This window comes from Oncorhynchus mykiss, chromosome 9 (genome assembly GCF_013265735.2).
Source record: "Oncorhynchus mykiss isolate Arlee chromosome 9, USDA_OmykA_1.1, whole genome shotgun sequence".
Taxonomy (NCBI): domain Eukaryota; kingdom Metazoa; phylum Chordata; class Actinopteri; order Salmoniformes; family Salmonidae; genus Oncorhynchus; species Oncorhynchus mykiss.
Window position 1 is genome coordinate 55155003 of NC_048573.1, and position 18503 is coordinate 55173505.

Genomic DNA, 18503 nt, shown 5'->3' on the forward strand with positions numbered 1-18503 from the left:
GAGTGAGTGAGTAGAGTAGAGTAGAGTAGAGTGAGTAGAGTGAGTGAGTAGAGTGAATGAGTAGTGAGTAGTGAGTAGTGAGAGTGAGTAGAGTGAGTAGAGTGAGTGAGTGAGTGAGTAGAGTGAGTGAGTGAGCAGAGTGAGTGAGCAGAGTGAGTAGAGTGAGTGACTAGAGTGAGTGAGTAGAGTGAGTGAGCAGAGTGAGTGAGCAGAGTGAGTAGAGTGAGTGAGTAGAGTGAGTGAGTTTAACAAAAGCTTTTCACTCCTGGTGGTCTTTCTTTTAATACCTCTGCCTTTGAAGAGATCACATTCTGAGTGAGTCACATCTACATTACAAAAAAGTTATACTTAAATAGAAAATAACAAGCGAAAACCTCAATTATAAAAGTTTATTTTAATACCATTGTTACACAATTAAATAGGTTTATAAAGTAGTGTATTCAGTTAGGCATTTATTCTGACGTCAAAGTGGAATGTTTTTCATAAACTGCAGCATTTCAAATTCTCCCCACTACACACATATGTATGCATGTATAAATAGTTCAACTGCAGCTCAGTGAGTATACATGTATCCTTAGATTTTTGATATGGTGAAAAGCAACTCAATAAACAAGACTTGTAAAACCGTAAGAAAATAACACTTGGATAAAAAAAAGTGACTTTTGGGTGTTGTCAGACATAGGGCAACCCCACATCACTGAATCATAGGTTCTCCCATTAGAGTGTCAAAGCACACAGACACACTATTCCTCATTGTGTTGTATGCCTTATTCACTGTCAGTCATCTTCCTTGCCTCTGAGAACTCAACATTCAGCAGTCAGAACTATGCCAAGTAATTTCATGGTTCTAAAAAGGCAAGCGTATGCAACACAATTAAATAATAAGTTCCACATCATTAAAGTGACATCAAAAAGACAGATCCTAATTTTAACAATATAAAAGGAGTGTCAGAGTTTAATAAACTCATCAAATATAAGAGTGCTTATATACTGTACAAATGGTACAATAGGCCTACAGAAAATTATTATATCAGACACTAATTCCCAAGATTAAACATTACCAGAGATATCCATCTTCATTGGGTCCTTGTATCACTGGATTTGTTCCATAAGGCCAACATGAGCAACAGTGAGAAGCTACAGTGAAATGTATATACTTGTCTGCAAGGTTTCAACTGGACCCTGTAAACGGATCATTCATTATCAAATGTGTGTGTCTTTGTCTGTGTTGTGTGTTTGTGCTTGCATGTGTATCTTGTACACATTTGTGTGTATATTCTTACAGTGTGTGTGTGTGTGTGTGTGTGTGTGTGTGTGTGTGTGTGTGTGTGTGTGTGTGTGTGTGTGTGTGTGTGTGTGTGATCCTCTTTTTCTGCTCTGACCAATTGTCTGTGGCCACGCTGTGAGCTAAGTGAGCCTGTTTGTGACCAGCATAATGTGATGACACCTATGGGAAGGGACAATGCAATGCTCTCAGATGTCAGTGGTTTCCAGGATCCTTGGCGTGTCCATCTCCCTATTGGTGCAGCGCTTGCCGTTGCTCTGTCCATTGGCTCGGTAGTGCACACTGCCACCTGGCTTAGTGATGGTGTCCTCCTCAGAAGCCGTGAGCTCCAGGCTGACTGTAGCGCGACTCGTCTCGGTCACAGAGGAGTTGGTGTTGTAGTGGGAGTAGGAATCTGTCCATTTCCACACGAGTTTGGTCTGGGCCCATTTCCTTCTAAGACACGCCTGCACCTGTGGAACCAAAGACAGAGTGGTTTAAGAGCAACATAAATGCAAGCTTGAACCTTATCAGTAAATACTGGCAAACAAATATATATAGAATTCCTGAATGACAATGATTCTACTTCTAAATGAAAAGATAGACTGAGGGTAATCATCAGCTATTTAAGAAATACTGGCACTTACCTCTGCATTGCAAAAGCAGAATATAATTGCGACCAGGAGTCCCTATACAGGAATAATTATTCAGTAAATATTCCTCCAGATTAAACATTCTGTAATGGCCTTATATCACTTGTGGATATTGGGTGTTGAAAGGTTATCAGATTTGCTTTTAATAAAAAAACACCCATACCTGGAAATGTGTGAAGATGTTCATGGTGAACTCATAGATGGCCCTGGCCTTATGTCCCTCTGGCCTCCAAGGAACCAGGATGAACTGGGCTCCCAGCAGAGGTATCAGGATTAGAGTGGCTCGCACAGCCTTCATATAGGCATTGGACTGCGCACTGTGGGTCACCTGCAGCTTGGTGATCAGCACACGCACTATGTTGAGTAGGAAGAACAGGTTCACCTGGAAACAGCCAGAGGGAAGCAGAGGAGGAGGGATTGAGTTTGAGCACACTGTCCACTTTGGTTTCTATTTTTGTAGATATTTTTGTTTTGGTAGTGCAGACTCACCAGCAGGGCAGCTTGGAAAGGACCATGGATGATGTAGAGCAGGTGTGTGTCGGAACTGATCCAGCATCTGGGAGACAAGGAGAGACGATGCTAAAGTCAGCTGAGACAGTCAAATAAGATCCTGAGCTTTACTGGGACATAAGTATTGTAACTGACAGGATGCAGCGTACTAATGCAGCGTGCAGTGCACTGTCAACCTCTGCTACTATTGTGCACAGTAGCATTTTATTCAGAGGGAGGAGTTGACACATTACCTGTCATCATAGAAGACCCCGCGGGCCACAGCATGTGTAATGGCAGGAATGATGGGGAAGCCTGAGAGAGAGATAGAGGAGTCCATGGCTGCAGTTCAAACGCAAAGTAGACAGCCCTCAGCCCTAAAACCTCAGCCCTTGAATGACGTTTTACATCGTCACATCAGAGTGTACCTTAAATGTCCCTTGCCCAAGCGAGGGAGAGAGAGGCAATGTCCTTGGTGAAAATCTTGAAGTTGAGCTTAAAAACAACCAACCTAAAGCTATTAATGTAGCTAGCAAGCTAACATAACTAGCTAGCACTCCTGCCAGGTAGCTAGCTACAGTTACCCATAGCTGGCTAGCTAGGTTTATAGTTTGGTAATTTATTCCAAATCATTTTCACAATTCCAAAAAATGTTTATGAAGCTAGCTACATTTTACAGTCTCATGGTGAGGAGCCTAAGCCAATTTGAGCGTTATTCCCATTTGCCAAAGCTAAAATCAAATCAAATTGTATTTGTCACATGCCCGAATACAACAGGTATACAGCAGTTGCCATACCAGGCAGTGACGCAACTAGTCCGGATGCTATCAATGGTGCAGCTGTAGAATTTGAGGATTTGAGGACCCATGCCAAATCTTTTCAGTCTCCTGGCATTGTCGTGCCCTCTACACGACTGTCTTGGAGTGTTTGGACCATGATAGTTTGTTGGTGATGTGGACACCAAGTAACTTGAAGCTCTCAAACTGCTCCACTACAGCCCTGTCGATGTCGTCCATGATCATCTCCTTTGTCTTGATCACATTGAGGGAGAAGTTGTTATCCTGGCACCACACTGCCAGGTCTCTGGCCTCCTCCCTATAGGCCGTCTCGTTGTTGTTGGTGATCAGGACTACCACTGTTGTGTCGTCGGAAAACTTAATGATGGTGTTGGAGTCGTGCTTGGCCATGGAGTCATGGGTGAACAGGGAGTACAGGAGGGGACTGAGTACGGACCCCTGAGGGGCCCCCGTGTTGAGGATCAGCGTGTCAGATTTGTTGTTGCCTACCCTAACCACCTGGGGCCGGCCCGTCAGGAAGCCCAGGATCCAGTTGCAGAGGGAGGTGTTTAATCCCAGGGTCCTTAGCTTAGTGATGAGCTTTGAGTGTACTATGAATAGCATTCTCACGTAGGTGTTCCTTTTGTCCAGGTGGGAAAGGGCAGTGCAATAGAGATTGCGTCATCTGTGGATCTGTTGGGGCGGTATGCAAATTGGAGTGGGTCTAGGGTTTCTGGGATAATGGTGTCGATGTGAGCCATGACCAGCCTTTCAAAGCACTTCAAGGCTACAGAAGTGAGTGCTACGGGTCGCTACAGGTCACAATATCATCTGTATATACACTGCTCAAAAAAATAAAGGGAACACTAAAATAACACATCCTAGATCTGAATAAATGAAATATTCTTATTAAATACTTTTTTCTTTACATAGTTGAATGTGCTGACAACAAAATCACACAAAAATGATCAATGGAAATCAAATGTATCAACCCATGGAGGTCTGGATTTGGAGTCACACTCAAAATTAAAGTGGAAAACCACACTACAGTCTGATCCAACTTTGATGTAATGTCCTTAAAACAAGTCAAAATGAGGCTCAGTAGTGTGTGTGACCTCCCTACAACATCTGGGCATGCTCCTGATGAGGTGGCGGATGGTCTCCTGAGGGATCTCCAGACCTGGACTAAAGCATCCGCCAACTCCTGGACAGTCTGTGGTGCAACGTGGCGTTGGTGCATGGAGCGAGACATGATGTTCCAGATGTGCTCAATTGGATTCAGGTCTGGGGAACGGGCGGGCCAGTCCATAGCATCAATGCCTTCCTCTTAGGAGGAACCAAGGGCCAACCGCACCAGCATATGGTCTCTCAAGGGGTCTGAGGATCTCATCTCGGTACCTAATGGCAGTCAGGCTACCTCTGGCGAGCACATGGAAGGCTGTGCAGCCCCCCCAAAGAAATGCCACCCCACACCATGACTGACCCACTGCCAAACCGGTCGTGCTGGAGGATGTTGCAGGCAGCAGAATGTTCTCCACGGCGTCTCCAGACTCTGTCACGTCTGTCACATGTGCTCAGTGTGAACCTGCTTTCATCTGTGAAGAGCACAGGGCGCCAGTGGCGAATTTGCCAATCTTGGTGTTCTCTGGCAAATGCCAAACGACAACCCCACCTGTGGACGTCGGGCCCTCATACCACTCTCATGGAGTCTGTTTCTGACTGTTTGAGCAGGCACATGCACATTTGTGGCCTGCTGGAGGTCATTTTGCAGGGCTCTGGCAGTGCTCCTCCTGCTCCTCCTTGCACAAAGGCGGAGGTAGCGGTCCTGCTGCTGGGTTGTTGCCCTCCTACGGCCTCCTCCACGTCTCCTGATGTACTGGCCTGTTCCCTGGTAGCGCCTCCATGCTCTAGACACTACGCTGACCGACACAGCAAATTTTCTTGCCACAGCTCGCATTGATGTGCCATCCTGGATGAGCTGCACTACCTGAGCCACTTGTGTGGGTTGTAGACTCCGTCTCATGCTACCACTATAGTGAAAGCACCGCCAGCATTCAAAAGTGACCAAAACATCAGCCAGGAAGCATAGGAACTGAGAAGTGGTCTGTGGTCACCACCTGCAGAACCACTCCTTTATTGGGGGTGTCTTGCTAATTGCCTATCATTTCCACCTGTTGTCTATTCCACTTGCACAACAGCATGTGAAATGTATTGTCAATCAGTGTTGCTTCCTAAGTGGACAGTTTGATTTCACAGAAGTGTGATTGACTTGGAGTTACATTGTGTTGTTTAAGTGTTCCCTTTATTTTTTTGAGCAGTGTATATTTTTAGCAACCGAGCTTAATAATTTTGTTGATTAAATTTGACACTTCGTGGGCACCGGAGTTTGACACGTGGCTACAGTTGGTCAAACCCACAAGTGATTAAAGTTCTTCACTTGCTCCCTCAAGCTAAATCGAGGTCCGAGGGGGCAACGTTTGAATTTAACCTCCACTTATGTCGGCAATCAAACTGCATCTGGTTTTGACGGGGATTCTCCCAAGGGAAAGTGGCAAGCGCAAGGGCTGAGGGGGTAAAATGAAAGTGTTTGGACTGCAGCCCAAGACTGTCATGAGCTTCCATAAGGCCTTCTTAGATGACATGATGCATAATATAGAGATATGAAACCATAGAAGGCATATTCAACATTGTGCTAGGGGAACAGGATGCTGAAACAACAATGAATTTCAGATAGCGGAGCAGAACATACAGCAGTGTGACAAAGATGCAGTCAGTCACTCACCCCAACCAAGGACATAATACCAGCCCAGCTGCTGCTCTCCCACAAACACAGAAACGACGATGAGAGTGTGCAGGTAGATCCCCTCACACAGCATCCAGAAGTAGTTGGAGCCAAATGTATACTGGTTCAGGACTGTCAGGATCTTGCATCCAATCTGAGAACAGCACAGGGACAACTTTCTGAAGTTGTCACTCATTGCCACACATTGTGGAGTGTAGCACCTCAAAATTGCATCTTCACCAACTTCATTAGTTCAACCAGTAGCCATTCATGTTCAGAGTAATCCCCCTGATGGCAGAGGTGTACATTACTTACAGGGTAGCTGGCTCCCAGCTGCTGGTTTTTGGCTACAGCAGAGATCCAGATGACGGTGCAGATGGAGTTGAAGATAAAGGACAGGAACATGTTCTTATGGAGGGAGATCCTCTGGCAGCTTAGACTCCTAATGGGAGGATTAGAACAGAGGGACACAACTCAAGAAACAAGTGGTGTGGTATGGTGATTACTTTTATTTGTAAAAAAAAAAAGTGTAGATCATAGGATAACTTTCTTATTTTTCACTTTTCCACTTCATGGTTTAGCACTAGTAGTCAAATGTTGTGAATTCAAGTTGGCAATGTAGGAAGAACCAAATACCTCTGTTTTAGAATAGAGGGCTCAGTGTGTAGTTAGAACCAAATACTTCTGTTTTAGAATAGAGAGCTCAGTGTGTAGTTAGAACCAAATACAGTGCCTTGTGAAAGTATTCGGCCCCCTTGAACTTTGCGACCTTTTGCCACATTTCAGGCTTCAAACATAAAGATATAAAACTGTATTTTTTTGTGAAGAATCAACAACAAGTGGGACACAATCATGAAGTGGAACGACATTTATTGGATATTTCAAACTTTTTTAACAAATCAAAAACTGAAAAATTGGGCGTGCAAAATTATTCATGAAGAACAAGGAACACACCAGGCAGGTCCGAGATACTGTTGTGAAGAAGTTTAAAGCCGGATTTGGATACAAAAATATTTCCCAAGCTTTAAACATCCCAAGGAGCACTGTGCAAGCGATAATATTGAAATGGAAGGAGTATCAGACCACTGCAAATCTACCAAGACCTGGCCGTCCCTCTAAACTTTCAGCTCATACAAGGAGAAGACTGATCAGAGATGCAGCCAAGAGGCCCATGATCACTCTGGATGAACTGCAGAGATCTACAGCTGAGGTGGGAGACTCTGTCCATAGGACAACAATCAGTCGTATATTGCACAAATCTGGCCTTTATGGAAGAGTGGAAAGAAGAAAGCCATTTCTTAAAGATATCCATAAAAAGTGTTGTTTAAAGTTTGCCACAAGCCACCTGGGAGACACACCAAACATGTGGAAGAAGGTGCTCTGGTCAGATGAAACCAAAATTGAACTTTTTGGCAACAATGCAAAACGTTATGTTTGGCGTAAAAGCAACACAGCTGAACACACCATCCCCACTGTCAAACATGGTGGTGGCAGCATCATGGTTTGGGCCTGCTTTTCTTCAGCAGGGACAGGGAAGATGGTTAAAATTGATGGGAAGATGGATGGAGCCAAATACAGGACCATTCTGGAAGAAAACCTGATGGAGTCTGCAAAAGACCTGAGACTGGGACGGAGATTTGTCTTCCAACAAGACAATGATGCAAAACATAAAGCAAAATCTACAATGGAATGGTTCAAAAATAAACATATCCAGGTGTTAGAATGGCCAAGTCAAAGTCCAGACCTGAATCCAATCGAGAATCTGTGGAAAGAACTGAAAACTGCTGTTCACAAATGCTCTCCATCCAACCTCACTGAGCTCGAGCTGTTTTGCAAGGAGGAATGGGAAAAAATGTCAGTCTCTCGATGTGCAAAACTGATAGAGACATACCCCAAGCGACTTACAGCTGTAATCGCAGCAAAAGGTGGCGCTACAAAGTATTAACTTAAGGGGTCTGAATAATTTTGCACGCCCAATTTTTCAGTTTTTGATTTGTTAAAAAAGTTTGAAATATCCAATAAATGTCGTTCCACTTCATGATTGTGTCCCACTTGTTGTTGATTCTTCACAAAAAAATACAGTTTTATATCTTTATGTTTGAAGCCTGAAATGTGGCAAAAGGTTGCAAAGTTCAAGGGGGCCGAATACTTTCGCAAGGCACTGTACTTCTGTTTTAGAATAGAGAGCTCGGTATGCAGGAAGAGCAACACCAACAGAATCACTTTGATTCAAGGATGTAAAGTGAAAAAGTACACTAATGTGACAGTCTACCGTTGTGCTCTGAATATCTGCCTCAATGGGTCCATGGAGGAAACCATGAATGACTTACTTGAAGTAGGAGAAGATGCAGAGTGAGATGATGAGGGATACCACAGACAATCCATGTCCCAGAATGGCCAAGTAGTACAAGCTGAAAGCAAACTGGGCAAGAAGGGAATGAGGATACAAGAGGAAGCATTAATTCACTTCTTTAACTAAGTGGACACAATAGAGATGTTGACAACAACAATCACTAAATGGACTCTAATAAAAATAGTTTAGCCACTGTCAGAATTGATAAACTACTTGGCTTAGAAGTATACCATCAGTTTATCCTTGGTGTACATCTGACACTGGGTGTAATTGGACCAAATACGGTTGCTCTCAGGGTGACGAAACCACTGTCCATCCAAGTTGCACACTTTGGTCGCTTTCTCTGTTTGAATGGACACAGGGAGAATATGGATGTCACAAAACATTTCAGGTAGGGCATCATCAGTAAAGATCAAGTCAGTTGAATTGTGATTGAGTGAGATGTGTGGCTGACTGGCTGGCTCACCTGAGGGGTCAAAGTCCTGGAAGTAATCAGGGCAGAGCTGCATGGCCGTGCCAGGGGCAGAGTCACTCCAACATAGCCATCCATCCCATGTGCGGTTACAGAATGTGCCTGCAGGGGGCAAAGAGGGAGAAGCAGCTGTTTGCAGTGTATTATAGTAATGCAACCATTTCATGTTTTAAAAAGTTTAGGTTCATTGCATTAGTGAACTCTGAACTGTGTATTATATTATGAACATATACAGGTAGAGTGACATCTGGTATTAGTAATCAAAGAACAGTTCTAATAACCTAGGTATAAATCTTTCACACTCATTTTAAAATACTGTGTTGGGTCGTTTTCTAAGACAAACTGAAAACAACAGTCTATTATTTCCTGTGAATGTGACGCAAAAGCCAACAGAGAAACGAAAAACAGATGATTGATATAAAACATTGAACATTGTATCAATACTGTACATTAAAACAGCTGAGAGAAACAGCTACATATGCAAACACACATATCACTTTAAATACATTCCTAGTAAACAATACAAGGAAGTCTGTGTCCAGGTTGTTGCATGTAGGGAAACAGAGCGCAAAATAGCATTTCAAAGGCCGTTATTTACTGAGCTCCAGTAACGGGGGCAGCTTGGAGACAAAGAACACTTCCCTCCTTTCAGACCTGAGGGTAGTCACTTCCCTTCTCCCTATTTCTCTCCTGACCTGCACTACTCCTCCACTCTTATTATGATGAGTGTGTCTGTGGCTGCATGTCAGTGGCGGTCAGTGCCATTTATTTTGATTATTAGACTGTATTTAACCAAGAGAACCCATTGAGACCAGGGTCTCATTTCCAATGGTGCCCTGAGAACAACAGTGAGCAACAATTCAAGCATGATCACTACAAAATTACAGTTAAAACATGTCAAATAAACTACGTTTTGTTCAAAAGGACAGTAGAAGCAAATAAACTCAGCAAAAAAAGAAATGTCCCTTTTTCAGGGCCCTGTCCTTCAAAGATAATTCATAAAAAAACAAATAACTTCAGATCTTCATTGTAAAGGGTTTAAACAATTAATGAACATGCACCTGTGGAACGGTCGTTAAGACACTAACAGCTTACAGACGGTAGGCAATTAAGGTCACACTTATGAAAACGTAGGACACTAAAGAGGCCGTTCTACTGACTCTGAAAATCACAAAAAGAAAGATGCCCAGGGTCACTGCTCATCTGCGTGAACGTGCCTTAGGTATGCTGCAAGGGGGCATGAGGACTACAGATGTGGCCAGGGCAATAAATTGCAATGGCCGTACTGTGAGACGCCTAAGACAGCGCTACAGGGAGACCGGACGGAAAGCTGATCGTCCTCGCAGTGGCAGACCACGTGCAACAACACCTGCACAGGATCGGTACATCTGAACATCACACCTGCGGGACAGGTACAGGATGGCAACAACAACTGCCCGAGATACACCAGGAATGCACAATCCCGCCATCAGTGCTCAGACTGTCCGCGAGAGGCTGGACTGAGGGCTTGTGGGCCTGTTGTAGGTCCTGGCAGGTCCTGACCAGACATCACTGGCAACAACGTCGCCTATGGGCACAAACCCACCTTTGCTGGACCAGACAGGACTGGCAAAAAGTGCTCTTCACTGACGAGTCGCGGTTTTGTCTCACCAGGGGTGATGGTCGGATTCGCATTTATCGTCGATTAAATGAGCGCTACACCAAGGCCTGTATTCTGGAGCGGAATCGATTTGGAGGTAGAGGGTCCGTCATGGTCTGGGGCAGTGTGTCACAGCATCATCGGACTGAGCTTTATAGGCAATCTCAACGCTGTGCGTTACAGGGAAGACATCCTCCTCCCTCATGTGGTACCCTTCCTGCAGGCTCATCCTGACATGACCCTCCAGCATGACAATGCCACCAGCCATACTGCTCGTTCTGTGCATGATGTCCTGCAAGACAGGAATGTCAGTGTTCTGCCATGGCCAGCGAAGAGCCTGGATCTCAATCCCATTGAGCACGTCTGGGACCTGTTGGATCGGAGGGTGAGGGCTAGGGCCATTCCCCCCAGAAATGTGCGGGAACTTGCAGGTGCCTTGGTGGAAGAGAGGGGTAACACCTCACAGCAAGAACTGGCAAATCTGGTGCAGTCCATGGGAGGAGATGCACTGCAGTACTTAATGCAGCTGGTGGCCACACCAGATACTGACTGTTACTTTTGATTTTAACCCCCCCCCCCCCCTTTGTTCAGGGACACATTATTCAATTTCTGTTAGTCACATGTCTCTGGAACTTGTTCAGTTTACGTCTCAGTTGTTGAATCTTATGTTCAAACAAATATTTACATGTAAAGTTTGCTGAAAATAAACACAGTTGACAGTGAGAGGACGTCTATTTTTTTGCTGAGTTTATATACAGTCAATCAAAACAAGTACAGATTTCATTGGTCGGATTTTTTTTAATCAGAGCCCTGAATTCACCTTTTGGGACCAAATAATTTAGTTTTAGAGTGACCTGTAGGTCATTCCAGGACAGAGACGCATAGTAACTGAAAGCTGTCTTCCCTAACTCAAAGGAGACACTGGAACCTTTAGTACCAACCAGTCTTGAGAGCGAGTTTTATAGTTACTAGATTTCCAATTTAGAAGTGAGGTAATAAGGGAGTTCCTGGAGAAGTGCTTTATATACGAATAATAACCAATGTTGGGGTCTTCTGTTAGTCAGAGACTCTGAGCCAACAGAAATATATAAGAGACATGATGCGTACGAAATTCTCACCAGTGATAAAACGCAAGGCTGAGTGGTAGACTGAATCCAGAGGTTTAACAGGCTGCCGGGTGCATGTAGATTGTGTCGCCATAGTCAATTATAGGGAGGAGTGTCTTTCTCCTATTTTCAAAAGTGAGACAGGATTTATTTCTATACTCGCAACTTTGTCAGCTTATCAATGTGTTTTTTAAAAGGCTGGCTTATCGTCAATCAAATACCTAGATAATTATAATGGGGGCCTAGCTCAATTTGGACTCCTTTTAATGTACATATATATGCAGGTCTTTAGGATACATTTTATGAGGCCTGGAGAAAAATATAAACTTTGTTTTATCAACATTTTAGCACTAATTTAAGATTGAATTTAATCAAAGCCAAGCTGAAAGTTGTGAATGGCCTGCTACACTGAGGGGACGGGAATAAGTTACTGTCATCCACAGAGATGTAAGCCCTAGTTGTTGTTGTGGGACAAACCAAAATGATGAATGTAAATGGGGAACAGTAAGGGCCTAGTACTGAGCCTTGTAGCACTCCTTTGGTTATGTTAAGAAAATTAGACTGAACTCCATCAGATATAAACCGACTTCTGTCGTGCAGGTCATTTTTTAACCAGCTGCATGTCTCTTGGTCCAGACCAACTTTGGATAGCAGGCATGATAAACTATATCGGATACTTTCGACAGATCAATAAAAAGGGCAGCGCGCAGTACTCTTTCCTGTCTGGTGTGTTTATGTAATTTAAGACTGGAGAAGCAGGGAGATGGTGCTGCGACCTGGCCTAAAGCCTGACTGGTGAGCATTCAGAATACATTTTCTAAAAAGGACCGCATTTGAGAATTTACCAAAAGTTCTAATATTGTCGCTAGACGTGAACGTTTTGAGGTCTGGCAATAATTATTAAGATCGCAGGGATCACCACCTTTGTGGAGCGGGAGAACAAAAAGGGCCAATTTCCACACTTTGGGAATAATCACCACCTTTGTGGAGCGGGAGAACAAAAAGGGCCAATTTCCACACTTTGGGAATAATACCCAAGAGAATAGCTAGATTAAAAACATGTCAAGGGCTCCAGAAACAGGCATTTTTATTTTACCTTCATTTAACTAGGCAAGTCAGTTAATTAAGAACAAATTCTTATTTTCAATGACAGCCTAGGAACAGTGGGTTAACTGCCTGTTCAGGGGCCAAACAACAGACTTGTCAGTTTGGGGATTTTGAACTTGCAACCTTCCGGTTGCTAGTCCAACCACTCTAACCACTAGGCTACCCTGCCACCCCAGGGCATGGGTCAAGCATGTCTGTCCCAGTGGATTTTATTTACATAAATAAAATAGGATTACTAGGAAAGTTCTGGATGCTAACGGATTACTTTCATACCATAACTGCTACACAGGGTTGGGAAGGGTTGCGTTCTTTATTTATTTAACAAGGCAAGTCAGTTAAGAACAAATTCTTGTTTACAATGACGGCCTACCAAAAGGCAAAAGACCTCCTGCGGGGAAGGGGACTGGGATTAAAAATAATTATAATAATTTCTAAATGTAATCCGTTAGTTACTAGATACCAGTCCAAAATTGTAATCAGTAACATAACTTTTGGATTACCCAAACTCAGTAATGTGATTACTCAGTTACTTTTAGATTGTTTTCTTTTAATGAATCTTAGGGGAAAGTAAAAAGGATCCATCAAACGCATTTAGTGCGTCATCACATTGGTCTCTCACTTCCGGTGGAACAAACTTAAACTTGTGCCTTTTTTCAATGCTGAATTGAATGTTATTGAGAGAACAAAGGTATCATAATGTACTTTTTCTTTTTTCGCTAACATCCTTTCTGAATTTAAAAGTAATCTAGGTTTTTCAAAAGTATCTGCAATCTGATTACAATATTTTTATGGGTTAAGTAACTGACTACAGTTAGTTTCTTTTTAATAACTGATGACATGCAATCAGTTACTCCCCAACCCTACCTCTACACAACCTACATCGTTGTCACCATATTAGCTAACATCATAGTCAACAGTGGAACTAACACGTTTGTACACATGGATTGGGTTGTAGGTTTACTATCACGCAGTACAGTGTACAGCAAGCAGTTCAGCAGTTACAACGTTGGGGCCCAGTGGCAATAAATTAATAAAAAATTGCCACTGCGTTGCAGTGTTGGATAGCCTTAGCCAGCTAGCTAACATTTTAATAGAATTCCTCTCTGTTAACGTCAGGTTGTTGAGTAGGCTAAATTTGCTGCATTAGCTAGCTAAGTAAGTGAAAGGTAAACTAAGAAGAACAAAACAATTTAACTAGCTCTCTGTTTGCTGCTTTTCCTTAATTTTTGAATAAAGGAATTTGTTCTAAACTGTTCAACTATTGTCTTTCTCTCTCTTTGAGTCAACTACTTACCACACATTATGCCCTACAGTGCTAGCTAGTTGCAGCTTATGCTTTCAGTACTGGAAGAATTATCTGATCTTTTGATTGGATGGACAACATGTCAGTTCATGCTGCAAGAGCTCTGATAGGTTGGAGGCCATCATCCGGAAGTAATCATAATTGCTGTGTAAGTCTATGGAAGGGGGTGAGAACAATGAGCCTACTAGGTTAAGTATTGAAGTCAATGTACCCAGATGAGGATGGAAGCTAGCTGTCCTCCAGCTACACCATGGTGCTACCCTACAGAGTGCTGTTGAGGCTACTGTAGACCTTCATTGCAAAACAGTGTGTTTTAATCAGCTATTTGGTGACTTGTGAATATATTTTTATTATAGTTTTTATTAGAGCCTCCACAGGTGCATGGTGTGTGGGGGTGCATGTGTATAGTGCCTCACCATCTTCATTGTGTGGTGGGTCATGGAGAATCTTTAGGTAGCACTCAAACTGAGCTGAGAGGATCTGGCTGCGGGTCACTGTGGTTGACACAGGGTTGATAGGCACCTCTTCTGATTCCAGCACATCTTCACAGTGGCACACCTATTGGATATGTTTAAGGGCCCCTTTTCAGTTTCTAATATGACAAAGACATCACACACACACACAGAGAGTAGTCGAGCTCTCTCACCTCAACTCCCAGGAGTAGCACCGGAAGCCATAGTGCTAGGATCCTCCACATGGTTCTATATGGGACAAAGAGAGGTGTTGCCAGTGAGCATCAGTGAACTATGGCGAGAGGAATCACAAGCATGGAAATAATATAGAGGAGTGAGTGGCTGTATTTCTAACGATATACTTCATGCGGTTTGGTTCACAGTGGGGATTAATTTGGGTGGGGATTTGGGTGGGGACAGTGGGGATTAATTGCAGCAACAGCTCTCTTTTGAATGGACCACTCAACAGTAATTGGCCATACTATGAGGAAACAACAAAAATACTTGTTTGTTCATGATTCTACTGTCTGTCTTTGCACTCGCTGAACACGCAGCGCAGTGTGTACAAATGTCTCAGAACAGGATGTCCACTCTCAATAGGAGGTCACAGCACCGCAGTCGTTCCACTCAGGGTCAGGGAACATGCATATTTACAATACCAAGCAGGATGTTTATTTGATTATGGTTGAAATTTGAAACTGGAAAAAACGTGAAGTATAACACTAGTGTCCCATCATGAAATCCAAATGTTAATTGACTAACCCAGTTTAAAGCACAGTAACCTTCCTGTTAAATTTAACAGGAACATTTAAGTATAGTGATTTTTTGTTGTTGTATGAGACATGAAAATTATGAGTGTAAAACATGAGCAAAGGGAGAGAAAGACAGGAGGAAAAGAGAGGATAGAATATGGAACACTGTGGAGCTTTGGGTGAAGACCAAGGACAATCCACAGAGGCTTATGGTTGGCCCAGAAATACAATACACTGGTGTAGTCTATACACTCTTTAAAAAAAGTGCTATCTAGAACCATAAAGGGTTCTTCGGCTGTCTCCATTGGAGAACCCTTTGAAGAACCATTTTTGATTGTACGTAGAACCCTTTTGGGTTCCATGTACAACCCTTTCTATAGGGAAAGCCAAATAACCCTTTTTTCTAAGTGTGTATATACAGTGCATTCGGAAACTATTCAGACTCCTCGACTTTCCACATTTTGTTACGTTACAGCCTTATTCTAAAATTGATTGTTTTTCATCAATCTAAACAAAATACCCCATAATGACAAAGCAAAAAAACAACCTTATTCAGACTATTTGATAGGAGATTCAAAATTGAGCTCAGGTGCATCCTGTTTCCATTGATCATCCTTGAGATATTTCTACAAATTGATTGGAGTTCACCTGTGGTAAATTCAATTGATTGGACATGATTTGGAAAGGCACACCATGTAAGGTCCCACAGTTGAGAGTGCATGTCAGAGCAAAAACCAAGCCATGAGGTCAAAGGATTTGTCCTAGAGCTCCGAGACAGGTTTGTGTCGAGGCACAGATTTGGGGAAGGGTACTAAACATTTTCTGCAGCATTGAAAGTCCCTAAGAACACAGTGGCCTCCATCATTCTTAATTGGAAGAAGTTTGTAACCACCAAGACTCTTCCTAGAGCTGGCCGCCCGGCCAAACTAAGCAATCGGGGGAGAAGGGCCTTGGTCAGGGAGGTGACCAAGAACCTGATGGTCACTCCAGAATTCCTCTGTGGAGATGGGAGAACTTTCAGAAGGACAACCATCTCTGCAGCACTCCACCAATCAGGCCTTGATGGTAGAGTGGCCGGATGGAAGCAAGTCCTCAATAAAAGGCACAACAGCCCATTTGGAGTTTGCCAAGGGGCACCAAAAGAACATGAGAAACAAGATTATCTGGTCTGATGAACCCAAGATTTAACTATTTGGCCTGAATGCCAAGCGTCACGTCTGGAGGAAATCTGGCACCATCCCTACAGTGAAGCATGGTGATGGCAGCATCATGCTGTGGGGATGTTTTTCAGCGGCAGATACTAGGAGACTAGTCAGGATCGACAGAAAGATGAAAAGAGCAAAGTACAGAGAGAGATCCTTAACGAAATCCTGATCCCGAGCGCTTAGGACCTCAGACTGGGGTCAAGGTTCACCTTCCAACAGGACAATGAGCACACAGCCAAGACAACGCAGGAGTGGCTTTGGGACAAGTCTCTGAATGTCCTTGAGTGGCCCAGCCAGTGCCCGGACATGAACCCGATCGAACATCCTCTGGAGAGACATGAAAATAGCTTTGCAGCGACGCTCCCAACCAACTTGAGGCTGTAAACGGCTGCCAAAAGGTACTTCAACAAAGTACTGAGTAAAGGGTCTAAATACTTATAAAGTTTTTTATTTGTAATACATTTGCAAAAAAAAACTCATTATGGTGTATTGTGTGTAGATTGGTGAGGGGGGAAAAAACTAATAAATCAATTTTAGAATAAGGCTGTAACGTAATAAAATGTGGAAAAAGTCAAAGGGTCTGAATACTTTCCGAATGCACTGTCGGGTCCTCTCTCTTCAACGGCTTGTCACCTGACCAAAGTCCCAAAGGGAGACACAGGGACATGGTGTCACACGTGTTCCATAGTGTTCTCATCCAAGACTATACAACACCCTTTCACAATCAAGCCACATTCCCAATCCCTTTACATCTGTAAAACTACTATTTGCGTCCTATGCCAAGGAAAACAAACTGTAATGAGAACTGCAATAACAGTCTGGTTGTTATCATAAACTGAGTAGTAATGAGCAGAATATTACATTCTGAGGACACCAATTAATCAGATGAGAGAGAGAGACTGCTAGGCCTGCGGGGAAGAATGTCCAACAGAAAATGTTTCCATGGAGGGACTATTTTCAGGTTGTTCTCCATCATCTAGGGTTGTGTTTCCATGGAGGGACATATTTTCCATGGAGGGACTATTTTCAGGTTGTTCTCCATCATCTAGGGTTGTGTTTCCATGGAGGGACCTAGATCAGTCTATCATGTGAGTGACACCCTTCACTTTCTCCTTTTATGAAGGATAAAGGTCATAAGCAAACATCATGATCACACAACCCTAGATGATGGAGAACAACCTGAAAATAGTCCCTCCAACTGCCCTTTTGATGCACTATAGCTCTAGCATAGTGGTCAGTAGATTTTCTGCCAACAACAGTTTTTTTCCAAGAGGAACCCTTTTGGGTCCCAGCTAGAAACCTTTCTACAGAGGGTTCTACATGTAACTCAAAAGGGTTCTCCTATGGGGATAGCCAAAGAACCCTTTTACGCATCCTGTGTAGCTCAGTTGGTAGAGCATGGTGTGTGCAACACCAGGGTTCTGGGTTTGATTCCCACAGTGGACCAGTATGAAAAAGGGATGAAAATGGATGCACTCACTAAGTTGCTCTGGATAAGAGCATCTGCTAAATGACTAAAATGTAAATGTCAGTGAATTTTCTGCCAACTACAGTTTTAAGTACGAAATACAATGCTTAGTTGAGTAAATGGAGTTTAAAAAGTGTTAACACCACTGTAGTTTGTCTGTGAACAAAGCTGATATTGTGTCATTGAATATTAGTGTCTAACAAGTCCGGGATTTTTTTCCTTTTCAATTTCATTTGGCACCATGCTTTGCCACATTTAATTACCCCAATGAACAAGTATTGATTCCATCACAAGCAGTGTTTGCTATCAAAGCATTTGAATTCCTGTATACCAGACAAATAGGCCTAATTAGGCTATGAAAAATATCAAGACCAAGAAAGAAACTGCAAAAGAAAGCCTTAATCAAGCTGTTTCATTTGTTGCCAGAAACAAAGCCATGACTCATGAGCTACAACAGCTTTGGGTAGAGACCCATTTGTCTATTGTTATTATACTGTTCTATGTGTTTGTTGCTTTGATGTAGAGAATCATAAAACAAAAGATAGAGGCCATGCTGTGATTGTGAACACCCTTGACTTGTATAAGGACGAGAAAGACATTACCAGAGGCCACTGCCTCCTATCATTACCCTGACATGGAGGGGAAGAGTAGTCTGTTTGGATATGTGTCTGTGGCCAACACT

The 18503-nt window shown here is 43.1% G+C and overlaps 1 protein-coding gene across 1 annotated transcript in view; it reads right to left on the bottom strand.

Moving 5' to 3' along the window:
- Positions 1 to 374: 374 nt before the first annotated feature.
- LOC110532403 (calcitonin gene-related peptide type 1 receptor) overlaps positions 375 to 18503 on the bottom strand; it is a 28957-nt gene continuing 10828 nt past the window's right edge. Inside the window, exons 2-13 of the mRNA XM_021616280.2 lie at positions 14591 to 14645; positions 14361 to 14502; positions 8784 to 8891; positions 8548 to 8660; positions 8295 to 8386; positions 6280 to 6406; positions 5965 to 6118; positions 2661 to 2721; positions 2407 to 2473; positions 2081 to 2299; positions 1912 to 1953; positions 375 to 1737 (exon numbers count right to left, since the gene is read on the bottom strand). Of these exons, the coding sequence (XP_021471955.2) occupies positions 1474 to 1737; positions 1912 to 1953; positions 2081 to 2299; positions 2407 to 2473; positions 2661 to 2721; positions 5965 to 6118; positions 6280 to 6406; positions 8295 to 8386; positions 8548 to 8660; positions 8784 to 8891; positions 14361 to 14502; positions 14591 to 14641 (1440 nt within the window). The 5' untranslated portion in view covers positions 14642 to 14645 and the 3' untranslated portion in view covers positions 375 to 1473. The remainder of the gene's footprint in view (positions 1738 to 1911; positions 1954 to 2080; positions 2300 to 2406; positions 2474 to 2660; positions 2722 to 5964; positions 6119 to 6279; positions 6407 to 8294; positions 8387 to 8547; positions 8661 to 8783; positions 8892 to 14360; positions 14503 to 14590; positions 14646 to 18503) is intronic.